The sequence below is a fragment of the Choloepus didactylus genome, chromosome 5 (assembly GCF_015220235.1).
Source record: "Choloepus didactylus isolate mChoDid1 chromosome 5, mChoDid1.pri, whole genome shotgun sequence".
Lineage (NCBI taxonomy): Eukaryota > Metazoa > Chordata > Mammalia > Pilosa > Megalonychidae > Choloepus > Choloepus didactylus.
This window is the reverse complement of record NC_051311.1, coordinates 111,125,284-111,144,311: the sequence shown is the minus strand read 5'-3', so window position 1 is coordinate 111,144,311 and position 19,028 is coordinate 111,125,284. Positions and strand designations below refer to the sequence as shown.

General features: G+C 35.3%; 2 protein-coding genes across 5 annotated transcripts in view; one reads left to right on the top strand and one right to left on the bottom strand.

Annotated features, from left to right (window-relative positions):
• Nucleotides 1–5,760, bottom strand: part of GNGT1 (G protein subunit gamma transducin 1) — a 29,129-nt gene extending 23,369 nt beyond the window's left edge. For 2 of the 4 annotated variants that reach the window (XM_037836686.1, XM_037836684.1), the window contains exon 1: nt 1,084–1,278. The gene's annotated coding sequence lies outside the window, so the exon portion shown is untranslated. Of the gene's footprint in view, nt 1–1,083; nt 1,279–5,725 lie in introns of those variants that run through there. The other 2 variants (XM_037836685.1, XM_037836688.1) reach the window with 2 other exon arrangements.
• TFPI2 (tissue factor pathway inhibitor 2) lies at nt 683–5,242 on the top strand. Its single transcript, XM_037836683.1, has 5 exons — nt 683–924; nt 1,222–1,404; nt 2,365–2,544; nt 3,713–3,883; nt 4,216–5,242. Exons 1-5 carry the CDS (start codon nt 837–839, stop codon nt 4,296–4,298), a joined length of 705 nt encoding a protein of 234 aa, XP_037692611.1. The 5' UTR covers nt 683–836; the 3' UTR covers nt 4,299–5,242.
• Nucleotides 5,761–19,028: the final 13,268 nt, after the last annotated feature.

The window sequence follows — 19,028 nt, the reverse complement described above, 5'->3', positions numbered from 1 at the left end:
TAGCTCATAATTTGTATTTCCATTTATGTGAAATTCAAGAACAGGCAAAACTTATCTATCAGGACAAAAACAGAAGAATGGTTGCTTCTGGAGTGGGGATAGGAGAATTGATTGGAAAAGGGCATGAGAGAACTTTCTGGAGTGTTGCAAATGATCTAATTCTTGACTGAGTGATGGTCACAAGGGTGTGAATAGTTGTCAAAACTCATCGAACTGTACACTTAAGATACAGGTGCCTTTTATTAAAAGTAAATTAGATCTCAATTGAAATAAATGTAAATATGAGTAAATAAAACACGTGTTTAAATTTGTAATCTGATCTAAAGGGTTTATTGCAGTAAGCCTGGCTTCCCTCCGCTCCCTGAATTCCATTCTTTCTTTCAGCCCCTCCAATAGTATTTTGTACTTTCAAGACAGGGGCTCAGGCTTTGAAGGTGAAGCGGCAAGTTGGAACATTACACAGTCACCCTCAGGACTGTTCCTTCTAGCTTCCCGTTTTCCCATCACTGACACAACGCGCCATCTGGGTCTCCCTGCCTCACCACAAGAGAAAGTTAGACAGGCAGGTTTAGCTTGGTGGGGAATTCCTTTCCCCAGCACCCGCTTCCCAGCGCCCAGGCGGCGGGGTCATAGCTCCTGGCATGAATCAGCCTCCCCTCCCGGGCTCCGCACATGCGCGCTCCGCCCCGTCGGGGGTCGGGAGGCCCTTCTGCCACATAAAGCCGGCACCCAGCGCTCCCGCACCCAGGCAGCCTCCAGGCTGGACGCAACGCACCCTCTTGACGTCCCGCGCATTCTCGGACGCCTAGCCCGCGGGCCGGTCGGTTCCCAGAGCCATGGACCCCGCTTTCCCTCTGGGTCTGCTGATTCTGCCGCTGCTCCTGACCCAGACTGCGACGGGGCATGCTGCTCAGGCACCGACAGGTATCCGGCCCGTCGAGGAACCCTCCTCCCGCTTGACTTGCTCCGGGCGGGGCGGGAAAGGCGCGGCAGGCCGCGGAGCCCCTCGCACACGCTCTCTTTGCCCTTGTTTCGCCGCGCCCCTGCCGAGAGCCCCGCGGAGCGGTGGGAAAGCGTACTCACGCCCAAGTTTGCACTTTTCTCTTTGCAAAGTCCCTCTGCCCGGAGTTGGCTGGATAGACACAAGGGATGCCTCCCCTTCCTAGGAAGTGTGTCTGACCTTCTTCCCTGAATTTTATTCTCTTTCTGCCCTTCCTATAGGCAATAACGCGGAGATCTGCCTCCTGCCCCTAGACGAAGGGCCCTGCCGCGCCCGAATCCCCAGTTACTACTATGACAGGTACACGCAGAGCTGCCGCATGTTCATGTATGGGGGCTGCGAGGGTAACGCCAACAATTTCGAAACTTGGGAGGACTGTGACGAAGCTTGCTGGAAGATAGAGAGTAAGTGACCACACGCAGGCACGCTCTTGCCTGCGCCTTGCACAGAACACTTTGCGCTGCGCCTTGTACAGGAGCTTCTGGTAACTTGGCTAGTTTTCCAGATTCCACTTTCTGCAGCACGTTTTAGCCCGAATTTTTCTCAACTTCTAAGTAAGCCTCAGAGGTCTCCAGTTTCCCAAAGGAAATGGCAAGTTTGAAACACATTTACTCTCTCCTGACATATTTATCATAATGCATTGCCTTTGTGGACATAGGGAAAGATTTGTTACTTCTCCCGGGGGGCATAACTAATGCAAGGATATAATGGATGAATTGCAACGTAAGTGTTTTTCTGTGTTTATCATTAGTTCTAAACCTATGATTTTTATCCATCCTGGAGAACACCATTTCCCTCTTCAATTATCCATCAACCCGAACTACTTCTTAGTGACTTTATTTTAAACTGTGCTTTAGTTAATTATAACCTTACTTTTTGCCCTGAAAACCAGCATGGGTTACTCTAGGACTATAGTGGAGAGTCCCATGATGCTGTTTTTTTTTTATTTAATTTAATTTAATTTAATTTTTATGATATCTTTTAAGGCCTTTAACAGAACATGGGGCTCAGCTATTCAAGGAACTGAGGCAGGGAAAAATGCGTATTCATGACAATAAGCTTTGATTAACTTCATGTGCAGAAACAATCAGAGAATACTCTGAGAGAACAGAGGGTCTTTCCACTTGAACTTCAAAGATATATTGTGGCCTAATCAAGTACAGATACACTGATTTAAAAAAAAAAAAAAAAAAAAAAAGCTAGATATCCAGATTAATGAGCAGTCATTTGGGGTTTTACTGTCCTGACACTAAATACGTGGCCTGTTTTCCCCATTTGTTTCTGGAAATACAGTAACATTTTGAACATAGTGAAAAGAAGACTAATTTCTGACTAACATTATTTTATTGCCCTTCTTTTGCTAGAAGTCCCCAAAATTTGCCGATTGAAAGTTAGTGAAGGACAGTGTGAGGCGCTCAAAGAAGAGTATTTCTTCAATCTAAGTTCCATGACATGTGAAAAATTCATATCTGGCCATTGTCTCCGCAATCAGAACCGTTTCCCTGATGAAGCTACCTGTATGGGCTTCTGTGCACCAAAGAAAAGTAAATGCTAATTTTTAAATTTAATTTCTTTATTAAGACTTTTGGGTGAAAAATCAGTAATTTGATGTGAAATTAACATGATTGGAGTTCTGGTGATTTCACGTATTAATCCTCACACTATTGTCCCTGTGAGGAATTATTATTATCACATTTTTACATGTGAAGATACAAGCTAGGAGAATTTAATGACCTGCCAAGTTCTCAGGAATGGAAAATGACAAAACCGTAGCTCACATTTTTTTTTTCCTCTTCTGCAGTATTTCTTTAGAACTATTTCTCATCTACTCAATTTATAGGCAAAAATTACAATGTTCATTAGTGAATGCTGTGATCTTAGGTTTGTATGGAATCAGTTCTATGTATATGACATAATGGAATGTATACAGACTTAAGATAGTGATACTTGAAAATTTCTTTCTAAAGATTTTAATTGGGGTTCTGTATCCTTTAGTTATTGCAAATCATGGATCTTACCTCTCTTTTCTCTTCTTCACATTTCTGCATTTTTTACCTACACTTCCTCCCCACTGCAATCTTTGAAATGATGGGGGTACTTGGGCAGTATTTAATATTTGAAGAGAGAACCAATACAGGCATTTTTCCATGCATAACATAGACAATAGATAAATAAATTCAACAAAATAAAGAGAACTTACTTCCGCGGAGACTCTGATAAAGCTCTATAACTATTCTGTGTTAAATATGCAAAATCTTGAATTACTGGGGAGGTAGTTGGTGCTGATGTTCTTTTAAGTTGTGTGGATGTAAATGTTTCAGTGGATACTTGGGAATTAGATACATTTATTCTTGATTAATAAGGGAAGGAGAGCTGATAAAAACATTTAAATAAAACTACCAGCAGGAAATATATAATATATAATATCCCTTGATATTATATCCCTGACTGTATCTGGTTTGTTGGTTTAATTTCTGTTGATCTTCAAAATGATGCAAAGAAGAAATTCTCTCCAATTTGTGAAAATTTAGAATTACCAAACTACAGCATGTAAACTTTCCTGCAATTTAAGGCACACCTTTTTCAAAGGTGATATTTTGGATTCAGAATGAGGCATCTATGAGATGCCTCATTGAGTTGTTTCAGTAATTAGCACTATTTATTAATTCTAGCATTATAGCATTTCTAATTTTATTTTACTTTTTTATAAAGGACCATCGTTTTGTTTCAGTCCAAAAGATGGGGGACTATGCTCTGCTAATGTGACTCGCTATTACTTTAACCCAAGACACAAAACCTGTGAGACTTTCACCTATACTGGCTGCGGAGGGAATGACAACAACTTTGTTAGCATGGAGGATTGCAAACGAGTTTGTGCAAAAGGTAGTGAATTTTTCTTATTCTATTTTTAAACAAACTTCATAAGTAATTCATAAGCAAAGTTGATTTTTGTATCCAATTCTCTAATATCATATTGCCATTTCTAGCCTACTTCAACATAAATAGCTCTTTAGTACTGATCCGTTTGTCAAACTGCTTATACTAGTTAGTTATGGTAGCCAGTGGCTGTATCTTTATGTTTTAAAGGTGTTTATTAACTGACTTTATAGTGATTAAAAATAAGATGAGGTGAACTTGGAGGCATATAGGAAATGGTGATTTATAGTGACCATACTGGAGACATATAGTATTGATTATTATTTTGTTGACTTTAGGCATGAAGAAGGAAAAGAAAAAGAAGATGCCTCAGTTTCTCTTTGCCAATAGAAGCCTGAAAATTCGTAAGAAGCAAATTTAACCAATTTCCTGTATATCATCTTGTGAATGCTTATTGCCTTTATGGTTTTATCTGAAGGAATAATCTGGTAGCACAAGGAAATGAATCAATGTGATTTAATCACCACCTTTTATTGATTATAAGTTAGTTTTCATATTTGTGTATTTTTATACATAACTAGCTACTATTCAAATGTGAATTTATCATTTGTAGCTTATTGTCCAGCTGTTTTCTATGAGATTGGATTCTTGCAGTGCATAAGATATAAAAGCAAATATGTTGACTCACCCAGTTCTTGGGGATGCTGTTCCTGATATCAGAAGATGATGGTTACCAAAATAGCCCAAGACAATATAATTGTGTGCTTTCAACACATTTAGGCATAAAAAAGACTGAAAAATAAATATCATTTTGGATTCAAAATTTGGATTATAATTTAGGCCCAAGGATAAAAAAATGCAGATTTACCAACACTTAAAAAATATATACAGTCCAATTATATAGACACTAGTCACTGTAGTGTCTATTGGGCCAAATTGCAGTGTGAAGATAAGGGAATTTGGTTAACAGATAATAAAATAACTTTTTTTTTTTACTGAATTAATAGGCTAGTAAATTTAGTGAAATCAGAAATGTTCTCCTCAGGCAAAATGATTAAATCTATGTCAATTTCTCTTTCTCTATTATCTATATCTATCTAGACCCACTCATGTATATATGTGCATATACATATAGACAGATGTTTTTAAATTTTACTTATGTTACATTATTTCCTAAGACATAATGGATTGGAGACCACTACAGTTGTTAAAAATTTTGTATTTTGCAAGGTGTTTGTTTACATTACACTAGAAACCATGAATGAATTTAATAATTTAGATTTCACCAATAAATTATTCTTAATATGCTAACCCCAGTGAAATAGTTTTTCTTTGTTTCATAATAAAAATATCTTGTTGACAGAATTAACGTCTTTAAAAGTATGCTCCTCTATCTATCAAAATTACAGATGCATTTTCTCTTTGCTCCAGCAATCCCTCTTTAAGAATCTATCCCAAGGGTATTGTGACAAAAATACAAACTGATTTATGCTAGGGATATTTATTGATGCCTTATTTGTAATAACTAAAGACAGGACATAAACCAAATGCTTATCAATAGGGAACTAGTTGAAGAAATTATGGATGAAGAATGAGGAAAATGTCTAAATGTATGGATATCATCTGATCCCCAGGATATATATATCTTTAAAAAAGCATTGCCTAGAACAATACAAAAAAAAACAGAAACACACATACAAATATTGCAGAAAATAGAAGGACATTAAAAGGCTACTGTCCTGGTTTGCCTTTTCACAAAACACCAGGAATGGATTGGCTTTTATAAAGGGAATTTATTTGGTTACAAAGTTATAGTCTTAAGGCCATAAATTGTCCAAGATAAGGTACCTTCACTGGAGGATGGCCAATGGCATCGGGAAAACCTCTGTTAGCTGGAAAGGCATGTGGCTGGCGTCTGCTCCAGAATTCTGGTTTCAAAATGGCTTTCTCCCAGGACATTCCTCTCTAGGCTGCAGCTTCTGAAAAATGTTGCTCTTAGTTGCTCTTGGGGCATTTATCCTCTCTTAGCTTCCCTGGAGCAAAAGTCCACTTTCAGTGGCCTACTCCAAAATGTTGCTCTGTAAACTGCAGCTCCTCTCTCAGCCTCTGTGCATTCTTCAAAGTGTCCTTCTTGGCTATAGCAAGCTTGTTCCTTCTGTCTGAGCTTTTATTGGCTCCAGTGAACTAATCAAGGCCCATGCTGAATGGGCAGGGCCATGCCTCCATGGAAATTATCTAATCAGAGTTATCACCTACAGTTGGGTTGGTCACTTCTCCGTGGAAACACTCAATCAAAGAATAGCAATCTAATCAACACTAATACGTCTGCCCACACAAGATTGCATCAAAGATAATGGCATTTTGGGGGACATGATACATTCAAACTGGCACAGCTACTTAAAGGAAGAGGGAGGGAATGGAGTAGAGTGGACAGGAATAAAAATGAAATTTCTGTGAATGTACCTTGATATATAGTTTTGATCTTGTAAATATTTAACACAATTAAAAACCTCAATTACATTTTAAAAAAACAATCCCTCAAAAATTGAAAAAAAAAAACCAAACAATTGAACCAAACTGAATATCAAATAGTGGTGTAACTGCACAAAGAATACAGTAATATTCAATGATTTTCAAACTAGTATTTTGACTATGTTTATTATATCTTCTGGAAGATATAATAAAAAAATTCTGAAGAAATTTGGAAGCCATTTGTAGTCTTATCATTATAAGTATTCTTGATATTGTTATTTTGACCTTATATGGGATACTATATTATGCTATATATTCTATAAGAAAATATAAATATTTGCACTTCTTTAGAAATCAAGATTTTAAGTGTTAAGAGAAAAAGAGATAAGGTATAAAATGAAAGCAATTGACATTTTAAATTAGAATTAGAAATATCAATGTGAACTCATAATTTATTTTCTTATTTAGAAAGTATCTATTTCCTGCCTTTCCATTGAAATATCCTTGAAGCAATGACAGCTCAGTAGCAATAAGTACATCTAGCATTAGAATGTGTTCTCTAAATTGTATTTTTCATTAAAAAAATCCAGGGACAGGGATCCTAGAGGAAATCATTGAATACAGATCTGGGCAGGAAATATATAAGATAAGCCTGGAGCATCTTATTCCAGAAAGCAAGGAAACTATCAAAAAGTGGTGAATCATGTCAAAACAAACAAACAAACAAAAAACATAGAGCAACATTGAGGGGCTCCCACTGACAATATGGGCATCAAAAACAAATAATGGCCACAATAGAGTGAATCATCAAATATATAAAACTCTATTAGCTTGTTACTGTAAAGGAGAGGCTAAACCTGCTTATAATTGTGCCTAAGAGTCTCCCCCTGAATACCTCTTTGTTGCTCAGATGTGGCCCTCTCTCTCCAGCTAACCCAACTTGGCAGATGAACTCATTGCCCTCCCCACTACATGGGTCCTGACTCCCAGGGCTGTAAATCTCCCTGGCAATGCAAGATATGACTCCCGAGGATGAATCTGGACTTGACATCGTGGGATTGAAAACATGTTCTTGACCAAAAGGGGGATGCAAAATGAAATGAAATAAAGTTTCAGTGACTGCGAGATTTCAAATGGAGTTGAGAGGTCACTTGGGTGGGTACTCTTACACACTATATAGATAACCCTTTCTAGGTTTTAATGTACTGGAATACCTAGAAGTAAATACGTAAAACTATCAAACTGCAACCCAGTAGCCTTGACTCTTGAAGACAATTGTATAACAATGTAGCTTGCAATGGGTGACAGTGTGATTGTGAAAGCCTTGTGGATCACACTCCCATTATCCATTGTATGGATGGATGAGTAGAAAAATGGGGACAAAAACTAAATGAAAAATAGGGTGGGGGAGGATGATTTGGGTGTTCTTTTTTACTTTTATTTTTTATTCTTATTTTTACTTTTTCTGGTAAGAGGAAAATGTTCAAAAAATAGATTGGGGTGATGAATGCACACCTATCTGATGGCACTGTGAACAGTTGATTGTATACCATGGATGATTGTAAGATATATGAATATATCTCAATAAAACTGAATTAAAAATTAAAAGTCTATTAGTTCATAATAATACATAGATATATACATAAACCTCCTTGGTCATTTTCAGAGGTGTATGGGGCATTATCTCATTACTTTGGAAACAGATGAATAAAAAGAATAAAGCATTTTGCTTTTTCTTCTCTTTTTTTGCTTTTCCTTTATAAATGGTACCACAGGGAATCTATATAATGTATGAGGGAACGTTCTTCATAGAAGAATTCTAGCTAACACATGCATTAAAATGTTAGAAAATGTCCCTAATGAAAGTAGTCATCCAGATAATCATCAGGGGATGGTTAACCATTTTGCGAAAGGTTGATGGGGAACATTGTCACGGAGGAGTCATTTACCACAGTCAACTTGAAGACAAACCACTACTGTGATTTCAGCAGACATTCTGATTAAAAAGAATGTCTCATTCTGTGATGCAAAAAAGACAGAAAAGGAATGGGTTGGCTTTTAATAATACAACCTTTTATTGAAAATTTTTACTCTAGACTACCAATCAAATCTCTTCTATGAATACATATTGTCACAATATTCAACGATAGAAACTGAGAGGGAGCACTCAAAATTGCCCAAATCATAGTGCCCCCAAGTATATAAGCTATCTCACCAACAGTCTTGTAGACCTTTAGCTAACAATCTTATCTGGTAAGGGAATGTCTTTTGGAGTGTCTGTTCCTGTATTGTTAGAGTGGTTGTAGAAATTCCAGCTGCACTGCATCAAGAGATAAATCTCTGGAGTGTTCCCAGGGAGCAGAGCTCAAAAATCAACAGCCGAGGATATCTACTGATTCTCCTTTGGATATCTTATGACCTTGTGCACTCATTTATGATGGCAGGAACTCGTGCTTTTGAGCTTTCAGTAAAATATCTTGTGATAAAAATAAGCTAAGAGTAGAAAAGTACAGATCTGTAGTTTAAAAATATTCTTTGTTTTTATGACCAGTGCAGAACCCTTAAAAGTGCATGTGACTGCACAGCTCACATGCCCATGAAGTTGTCCTTGCTTCCAAAACTGACAGAAAAAGAAATGGTAATTCTGAATATTCCCTTATCTGTTAAAGAAATTAAATCTGTAATTTAAAACTTTCTCATAAAGAAAACTCCAGGCCCAGATGGCTTTGTTCATAAATAATTCTGGACATTTATGATGAAATAATTCCAATTTGCAAAATGTTTTACAGAATTTAGTAGATACTTCCCATTTTTTTTTTTTTTTTTTGAGAAGCTCATTAAAAAAAATAATCGACAAAGACATTACACTGAAGAAAAATTACAGGACAATTTCTTCCTTGTGAAATGATGCAAAAAGCCTGAACAAATGTTACCAATTCAAATCCAGCAACATATAATACATCATGACTAAGTAGAGTTTATTCTAGTGGTATAAGGTGGCTTAACATTAGAAATCAATCTTTGTAACTGACCGCATTAACAGAATAAATGATAAAATCATATGATCATCTCAGTAAACACAGACAGTGCATTTGATAAAATTCAACATCAATGCATGATAAAATAATCTCAACACACTAGAAATAGAAGGAAAAAACCTCCTTTATCTGACAAAGAATACACACAAAAATCTATGACTAACATCATAATTAATGGTGAAACATTCATCAGTTTCCCTGTGAGTTTTGAAACAAAACATGTTTGCCCATTATCAACTTTTCTGTCCAAATTTTGCTGGAACTCCTTAACAATACAAAAATTCAAGATGACAAATAAAATATATAAATGCTAGGTAGGAAAAAGTAAAACTATCATTATTTGCAGGTAACATTTGAATATTTAGAAAATTTAAAAAAATCTAAAACAAGCTACAATTCGTAAATGAATTTAGCAAGGTCACTAATACAAGGTCTAAATAAAAAATTAATTATATTTCTAAATATCAGGAACAAACAAAAATGAACAATAAAGGCACATATATAATATTTTCCAAAAAATCAAATGCCTAAGGATAAATCTAATAAAAATGTGCAAAATGCTACATTGATTACCATAAAACATTGCTTTGAGAAATTAAAGACATAGATACATGGTAATGAATAAATATGTCCATGTGAAAAAATAAGAATCTTAATCCCTGCCTCATACAATATAAAAAATTAACTCAAGATAGGTCATAAACTGAAATTTGAAAAGTAAACTATGATGTCACTAGGAGAAAATTTAGGAGAATATTTTTATGTTCTTAGGGTAGGCAAAAGACACAAGACACAAACTAATCATAAAAGAAAATATTGGTGGAATGTGTTTCATTAACATTTAGAGGTTCTGTTCACCAAAAGACACTATTAAAAGTTAAAAGCAAGCCACAGACTGGGAAAAGTAAGTTTTAATGCATATATCAGACAAAGGACTCATATCTAGACTATATTAAAAAAAACTATAAATTGATCAAGAAAATAAAGCTCAATAAAAAGGAGAGTGGGCAAGAGATTTGAAAGGGCCTTATAAAAAATAAATGGCCAACAAGTTTATGGAAAGATGATCAGAATAATTAGCCATCAGGTATGCAATCAAAAACCATAAAGAAATACCACTACACACCTACAAGAATGGCTCAAATTGAAAGAACTGGTAATATCAAGTGCTGACAAGAATGTGCAGGAACTGGAACAATCATACATTGCTGATAGGAGTGTAAATCAATACAAGCACTTTGGACAACTCTTTGGCAGAATCTAATAATACTGACTATACATGTACCATATTACCTAGCAATTATACTTCCAAGTACATATCCAAAAGATATAATTACATATATCTTTCAAAAAACATGCACAATAATGTTCATAGTAGCTTTATTCATATAGCAAAAAAACTGAAAACATCCCAAGTATCTCTCAATTGGAGAGTGAATAAATGAAATGCTGTATACAATGACAAAAAAAAAGAGAACTATTGAGAATGTGCAACAACATGGATAAATGTTGAGATCAAAAAGAGTACATATCGTATAATTCCATTTATATGGCAGTCAAGAATAGACAAAACTACTCTATTATGATGAAAGTATGAAGAGTACTTACATTTGGGAGGGGGTATTGACTATGAGGGTTAAGGAAGTAGGCTTTGGGGTGGCAATAATGGTCGATATTACAATGCTAATTACATGGATACATAACTTTGTAAATATTTATTGAGCAGTATACATTTTGTACTCTATTGCATATAAGCTATAACTCAGTTTTCAAAATTATTTTAAAAATTGAAAATAAAACAACGGATTCCATATGGGATTTGAGGTTTGAAAAGTTGAAGCTGATTCCAAGATTTTGGGGCCTGGAACCTGGAAGAATGGCATTGCCATTAACCGAGATGGGAAAAAGTATGTGTTGAAGGTATACTATAGGTTAGATTAAAAGCTAAGTATTGGGTATGTTAGGTTGAGATAACTGTTAGGTCTCTAATTCAATGTCCAATTGGTAATGGTAGTCTGGAATTTGGGAGCAAGCTGGCTGCTGACACATAGATGGTATTTAAAGACTTGAGACTTAGATAGCATCACTAAGGGACTGTGAATTTAGAGAATACAAGAAAAGATGGAGCCCTGGTGCACTCTCACATCTAAGAGAAGGGAGAAGAGGAGCCTGTACCAAAGACTAGAAAGGAGAAGCTAATAGGGAGAGTGTTGTATCTTGTAAACCAAATAATGGAAGTCTATCAAGGAGAACACGACATGATCAGTTGTATCAGATGCCACAAATAAGGTGAGGACTGAGAATTGAATCTTGGTTTAGCAATGAGTACACCATTGATGACCTTAGAGAAAGCACTTAGGGTGGCATGAAGGGGTGAAAACCTGAATGGAGTAAATTTAAAAGAGAATGGGCGGGAAGGAATTGGAGACATTCCTATAGGCATCTCATTTAAGGAGTTTTGCTGCATAGGGGAGCAAGATGAATGTTATGCTAATTAGAAGTGAGATCAGTGACATATTCAGCAATATAACAGCACATTTGTATAGAGAAGGTAATGCCGTAGGAGAGAAAGTGGAAACTGTGGAGTCATATTTTTGGTAGGTACAGGAGATGCAATCTAGAGCACAAGTGAGATTTGCCTTCAATTGAATGATGCGTAGTTTCTCTAATAAGAAGGAAAGCGAAGGATGTGAGTATATGGTGAGTAGAAGTGGTAGGAACCTGTGGAAGTTCTCATAAGTAAGCAAGGCCACCAGCTGACAGTGAGGAAGGGAGAGGAGTTTGGGAGTTTGAGGAGGCAGGGAAGATATGAAATGGTCTTTCAGGAGAGAGAGAGCAAGTGAAAAGACTTGTAATACATGTTGTATGTTGGTTTGATGGAATTGATGGCTCACTTGAAGTTTGTGCTCATGAGATTGTTTTTGTATTTTTCTCCAGTCATTATCAGCTGCATGGGGGCAGGCATAAAGCAAATAATAAGATGGATTTAACTGGGATTATGATTTTGCCAAGTTAGTAAAAGAAAATGAGAGAAGGAAGGATTCAAGATATATGTAAGTACATGCTTTTAATTATTGTTTATGAAATTTAAGCTGGGTGAAGATGGTTGGAGAGCATCAAAGGGAAGGGAGGGAGTGAAAAGATGGTAGGATCCAGAAACTAGAAGTTCTAGTAATGTCAAAGGATTTGGAGGGCCAGGCAACAGGGAGCAAAATGGAAAGATAGGAAGTGGTGGTGAATGAATGGAATGCATAACATTGGTTTTATGGTAGTGTAGCAATTATTTACAAAGATTAAGTCCGGCATTTTACCTTAGGAGGGAGTTTCTCAAGTAGGGTGGAGGAAAGGATATTGGAGTAGAGGGTCTGAGGGACTGAAAGGCTGGGATGTTGGAAAGATTATTTTTAGGGATGTTGAAATTTCTATCAATTGACACATGCATATTGAAGGAAATGATAGTAGGCTGTAGTTAAAATTGTTGAAATATGACAGGAAATGAGCCAGCAGTCAGTAGATGACAGCAACAATGAGCATTAATGGATGACAGAATCTGATGACTTCATCATAGGGTCTTTCTATGGGTGACAAAAGATTGAGAATGGTTTCAGGGGAAAAATGAGAACACCTACGCTACCCACTGGCCCAAGAGAATGGAGGGCTGTAGAGGAAGGCATATTCTTAATGGAGGAGCAAGAAGGTGAAGGGGTTTTGCTGACCATAAATTCCAGAGAGCACAGAGGAAGGATTTCAGCAGTTAAGGAAGGATGGGGAACAGATTAGGGAAGCACAGTTTGGGGAAGCACTTCTCAAAACATCGCTAGGAAATCTGTTAATAAAACAAAACTAAATTTATTAAAATTTCAGTGAGAATACCACCTTGACAGTCTTAGTGTCTCAGAAGGAGGAAGTCAGAAGTGGGATATTTTTAGTACTTTGGGGTCTGGGCTCAAGAGGCTTAAGGCAGGTCTTTCAAGTTGGGGAACTATATAGTTTATGATTGGTGAAGACAGCTAGCTGAGCATCTAGAGAGTGTTCATAAGCAAACTGTTGTTTTACAAACAACCTTTTTTCATTTGCAGAGATTTCCTTAAGCAGGTGTGATTTTTAAAAATTGGTTTTCACTCTTATCTTACCCAGGCAAAACTTTTCTGGAACAAACAAGTAAATCATGTTGATGTAGGTGTTGTGTAGGCTTATCTAGGTCATGTTGGCACAAATGATTTTGGTTTTCTTGGAAATAAGAGTATGAGGAATTAGTGGTGACTTGGGGGACTGAGCTTCTTGTGGGGCTGACATAAATTGGGATAAAGAACCTGAAGAGATTCACCAAAGTGAATTCAAGGAAAATCAGTTCAAGGAAAGTAATGGAGATGAATCCGGGAGTGTTAGGTGTTAGTGTTAGGTGTTTGTTCCTATGGATGTAGGTGGAGGATTCCAAGAGGTGTGGTCTTCATGCACATGTCAAGGTTTATTCTTGACCCCTGCTGGGAGAGGTCTTCTTTCATGTCCTCTAACTTTTGTTTACTGCTATTACCCTTAATGTGCATAAGGAGGTTCCTTTCTATTGAGTGGTGTGAGTATGTGTAATTATGAGTGGGTTTTTAATGTTATCAGATGAATTTTATTCATTAATTGAGATCATATAGTTTTATCACTTAATCTAAGGAAAAAATACATGAAAAATTCTATTCATACCATTCTTGTATCCACATAATAAATCCTATTTTGTTCTGATGCTCTTTTATATGCATTGCTGGATTTGGCTCGTTATAGTTCATTTAGGTTTTTGCATCTATATTCATAAGTAACATTGTTGGGTATACTCATGGTGAACAGCAACCTTTATAATTATATTAATATTTGTTATGTCTCTTTATTGAATTTTTATCAAAGATATTTATTGTATTATTTCTACTTTGTAGAATGTATTGATATTTTTCTTGTGACTTAACGTAAAGTCAATTTTTGTTAATTTCTCGTGTGCTATTGAGAAGAAAGTATATTCTTTTTATTGATATATATAGCTATATACTAATACAATAAGTATAATTAAATAATTAAGTTTAACTACACTTAATACTTAGGATATATATGTATATATGTTTTTACATGTATATATACACATATATCCTAAATTATAACTAGGTACAATTAAATTTTCTATAATTGTGTATATATATATTTTAAATGATAAGTACATAATGACCTTAGTCCACTTTCTCTTTTTTTTCTGTTTCTCTATTTATTTATGTTACATCATCTATATCCTTATTTACTTTTTGTGCATTTGACCTGTCTTAACGAGAGTGGTGTCTTAAACTCTCCTCTCTTCAGAGTCGTTCTGTTCATTTTCCTAGAATCTCATGTAGTTTCTGATTGTTTAAAGTGAATGCTGGGGTTTTTTGTGCGTAAATATTTACTACTCATATCTCTTTGTGAATTGTAGCCCTTAGGATTATATAGTGTCTTTAATTGCCTCATAATACTATAAAGATTACAAATCAGCTTTTAAATTTTTTATATGTATCTGATAAACCTTTTCCCATCTCTTCATTTTCAGCCTTTATGAATCATTTTATTTTAGGTTTTTTTTTTATGAGCTAGTCTGAAAATATTTACTTTATTAGGTGGGTTATGTCCCTCTAAATTATTGATATATAAATTTCTTCTATTATATGATTTTATGTTTTGTTTACTGTTTGAATTATGTTTATTTACTGTGTTCTCTTTTCTGTGTATTCCTTTTATTTTTGCATTTCTTTTGCTGTATAGGACAGTATGTACTATTTTTGCATGGTGCACCCAGAATAATGCCTTTCAGAATGCTGTTAGTCCATTTTTTCTCTTCCTGGCTTTCCACAATATGCTTTGTTGGCTTTAAATTATATCTTCAAATTCTACCTATTACCTAAGCAGCAGTAGGTTTATTCTAGTTTTTCCTTTTTCTCTATCTTTTCATATGTACATACGTATATATTTATTTTGTAATTTGATGTTTCTACTTTGTCAGAACACACATTTTCAATATACTGTGCTTCCACCTTGGTGTTGGACTTTGCTGTAGTCTTAGAAACTGTCAAAATACGAAGCACATTATCAGTGTTTTCCAGTCATCTCTTGTTCGGATCAAGTTTGTTCTCCAGTAGACTCTTCTGGAAATTCTCATGGGTAAAACAGTTCCTGAATTCATTGCATGGATAAAGCCATTTTCTTATAAGAAAACCTATTTGATATTTGAAGGACAGCTTTCCTGGATACAAAATCTTTGGCTCTCACTTTTTTTCCTAGAGTTTATTGAAAATGATCCTATATTGCTTTGTATATTGCTTTTGAACAATACTGCTGATACAGTCCCCTCTGTGAGTAACTTGTACCTTTATGCCCTGACTCCCCCAAAATTTTTTTGTTAATTTTCAATTCTAATAGTTTTACTAGTATACATGTCAGAGTTGACCATTTCATTTCAACTCTCTGTGGCATCTTTAGCAATCACATCCACAACTTACGTCCAGAACACTTTCTTGAATCGAAACTTTAAAGATTTGTTTTATAGCATAATTTTGTTTTTCTTCTTTACACATGTATAATATATAATGTATATAACATATATATTATATATGTATGATCTGCTTAGCTTATTTTCTAAATCTAGTACGCTTTTACTTTTTGAATCCATACCCACCCACCCACACCCCCATTTTGTACTAATTCGCTTATCTCTTTTTCTTCCTCTTCTTAATTCCCTTATTTTACTGCCAGTCAAAGCTCTTTCCCTTTGGTCACTTTTAAGTCTTCAGTTCTGAAATTAGTTTTCTTTTTTCTCCATGTCTTTCCTGATTTTGGTGAATTCTAGTTTCTCATGTTTCTATATTTGTCGTTTCTACTAAAAGTTTTGAGTATCTGATTTATAGTGTGTGTGTGTTTTTTTTATCTGTATTGCTTGTTTAATATATGGGCTTATATTTGAATGTTGGATTATAATTTTTCTCTGCTGCATTTTTTAGGAATATCTTCATCAAACGAAAAAAAATTGAATGTCATTTTCTAACTTTTTTTTTAATAGTAGCTTTGTATGGATATTGCCGGATTTTCTGTTCATTTTAAGTGTCTTAGTTTTTCCAGAATGAGCAACAACATGAATTCAATGGAGGGCTATGAGGGGGTTTGAGTGACTTACCAGTTTTCTTAGTTCAAGAGCACTCTCTTCTGTTGGTACAGAGAAGTACAATGCCTGTAATAAAAGATGCCCTTTTTACATATTGGTGTATCTTCTGCTTCTGTGATTCCTTGTGCTTTCTGTGACATCCTTATTTTCTACCACTTTCTTCCTTCTTTCCATTTACTATCAAGGCTCCAAGGGATATCTGCTGCTTTTTTTAGATTAATTCACTCTCCACTCTAAGCAATGTCTTCCCAAGTTTGTTAGCTCTGATCCTGCAACTTTCGTGCCTCTCCTTTTCCCCCTCCCATCCCCCAGTAGCCATTCTTTGATCCCACAGGTCTCAGAAGCTGGTTGGGGTGAAACTCTCCTTTCCTTGGCATAATGTTGTTTGTGTTTTACCAACTCCAAGACCATACTGCACTATCCTATTATTCATATAATCTTGACATTATTTCCCCAATTACATGTAAATTGAAGTTTGTATTGTGTCTTTCCCTTAGTTATGCTGTAAGTGTAAGGTATGGATATTTTTTATTAGGCGTCCCTATTGATCTATATGGTCTTTGGAGGGTGTGTGGAGAGATTATTGCTTAAATGTCTACCATTATCCCAGAGGACTCTGAAGTCCCAAACAATGTATTAAAATTAAAATAACCTTTAATATTTTAAAAATCTTAGATGGATTTTCCTTCTTTCTTTTTAACCAAATATCATTATTGCATATGCCTTAATGCACACAGAATAGAAATTACATGTTGACACTAACTTCAGAGTCTAAGCTTCTTAACCCATGCATGCATTTGTAACCTTATCTTACCTAGTATTTGACACTAATAGATTCTTCAGCCAAGACTACAGTTTTGCAATAGAAGCCAGCTGCTCCCTTCTTGAGTTGAAAATTAAGGTTAATTTTACATTAATCTTCTCTCTGTTACTTAGATGGCTCTTCTGATATTTGCTACTGAAGAGGCCTACCCCCTGTTTTTAGTTATCCTCTCCTGGGAATTTTTCATCTGAATAACAGCACTATAATTCTTGTGAAAAACTGATTTTCTGCATTGTGTTTCAAAGTTAATCTTTTAGGATAACTTTACTTTTACTTATTATTACATGCATACACACATTTTTTACATTTTCTAAAAATTATTACTTTAGTTATAATTTTAATTTTAAGGATATATTTCAGTCCCTACTTATTTCTTGAGCTCATTATTGCTGGATACATGGTGGTATAGCATCAGTTTAATTATTACATGCTAAAACAAATCCTGTTTCAAATATGGTCTACAATTTGAGTGAATAAACAAAACTTTCTTCAACTTATTAACCAATATCAATTTCTATAATTAAATGTGGTATAATACTATTTTCCAAATCCAAGTTTTGTGTGTAAGTGCAATTTCTCATAACCAATAATCAAGTCAAACCTCAAGATTAAGTTTTATGCTCAAAGGAGAGAATTATTATCTTCAAAATCAGTATATTTCAAAGTTACTGCATCAATAGTTCTAAGAACTGTTAAAGCAAACATTTACCTATTACAGACAAGATATTTGTCCTTTATAAAAAGAAAATGTTTATTTTGGAGCTTCTTTTCCAAGGATCCATCTATTGATTCCTGAAATAATGTCAAAATGCATTATTTTAATTATAAAATAATTTCTTTACTATCTGTACTTTTCTACTTCAGATGAATTTTAGAATCTAAAATTCATCTCATTCCATTCATAGGATTTGCATATATATGTTTTCATTTGAAAAAGAATTGGATAAAAAGAAATTTATCAGTAACACAAAAGATGCATTTAGTATTGTTTCTATCTTCATTATTTTATAGTATAATTTTTCTAGATTCTACTATCAAGACAGATGAAAGGTCCTGTATCACTCTATGAGAATCCCTTTCCTTCAGTCAGATAGTTTATGTTTACTGGGAGGCTTCCTCAATCCCAACTGATAGCTCTAGCCATCCAACTTTAGAGTAAGGGAGAATTCTCTCCTATGTCCATGGTCCCCCTTTATCCTTTTTGCAATAGGATGTAGTATCAGGCAACCATTCTCACCTTTGTCGAGTTAGTTCTGCTCTTCAGTACTGTAACAGAGTTGTTTTGCTCAGCCACGTATTCAAAGGAATATAAACCCACATTGAATCCATGTCTTGCTTGCTAATGTTGAAGCCTGGATGTTCCTCATTCAGACACAACCAGACCTTATAGGCACTCACAGCCAATTTATTTTGAGCTATTCCTTGGAGATGCTTTGTCTGTAAGGGATTAGATATATTTGAGCCAGGACATCTGTTATCCTTGCCTTTTCACCTGTGCCAGCAATCCTTCAGGATGCCATGCTTTATTTGTTAAAACCTATGGAAATAAAAGGCTGACAGCACTCTCTTTACTACAATGGGGTTAGGTCTAACATTATAAGGATGGCTACTATGTAAATCCATGTATCTTATTCCTTTCCAGAAAGAGCAAGC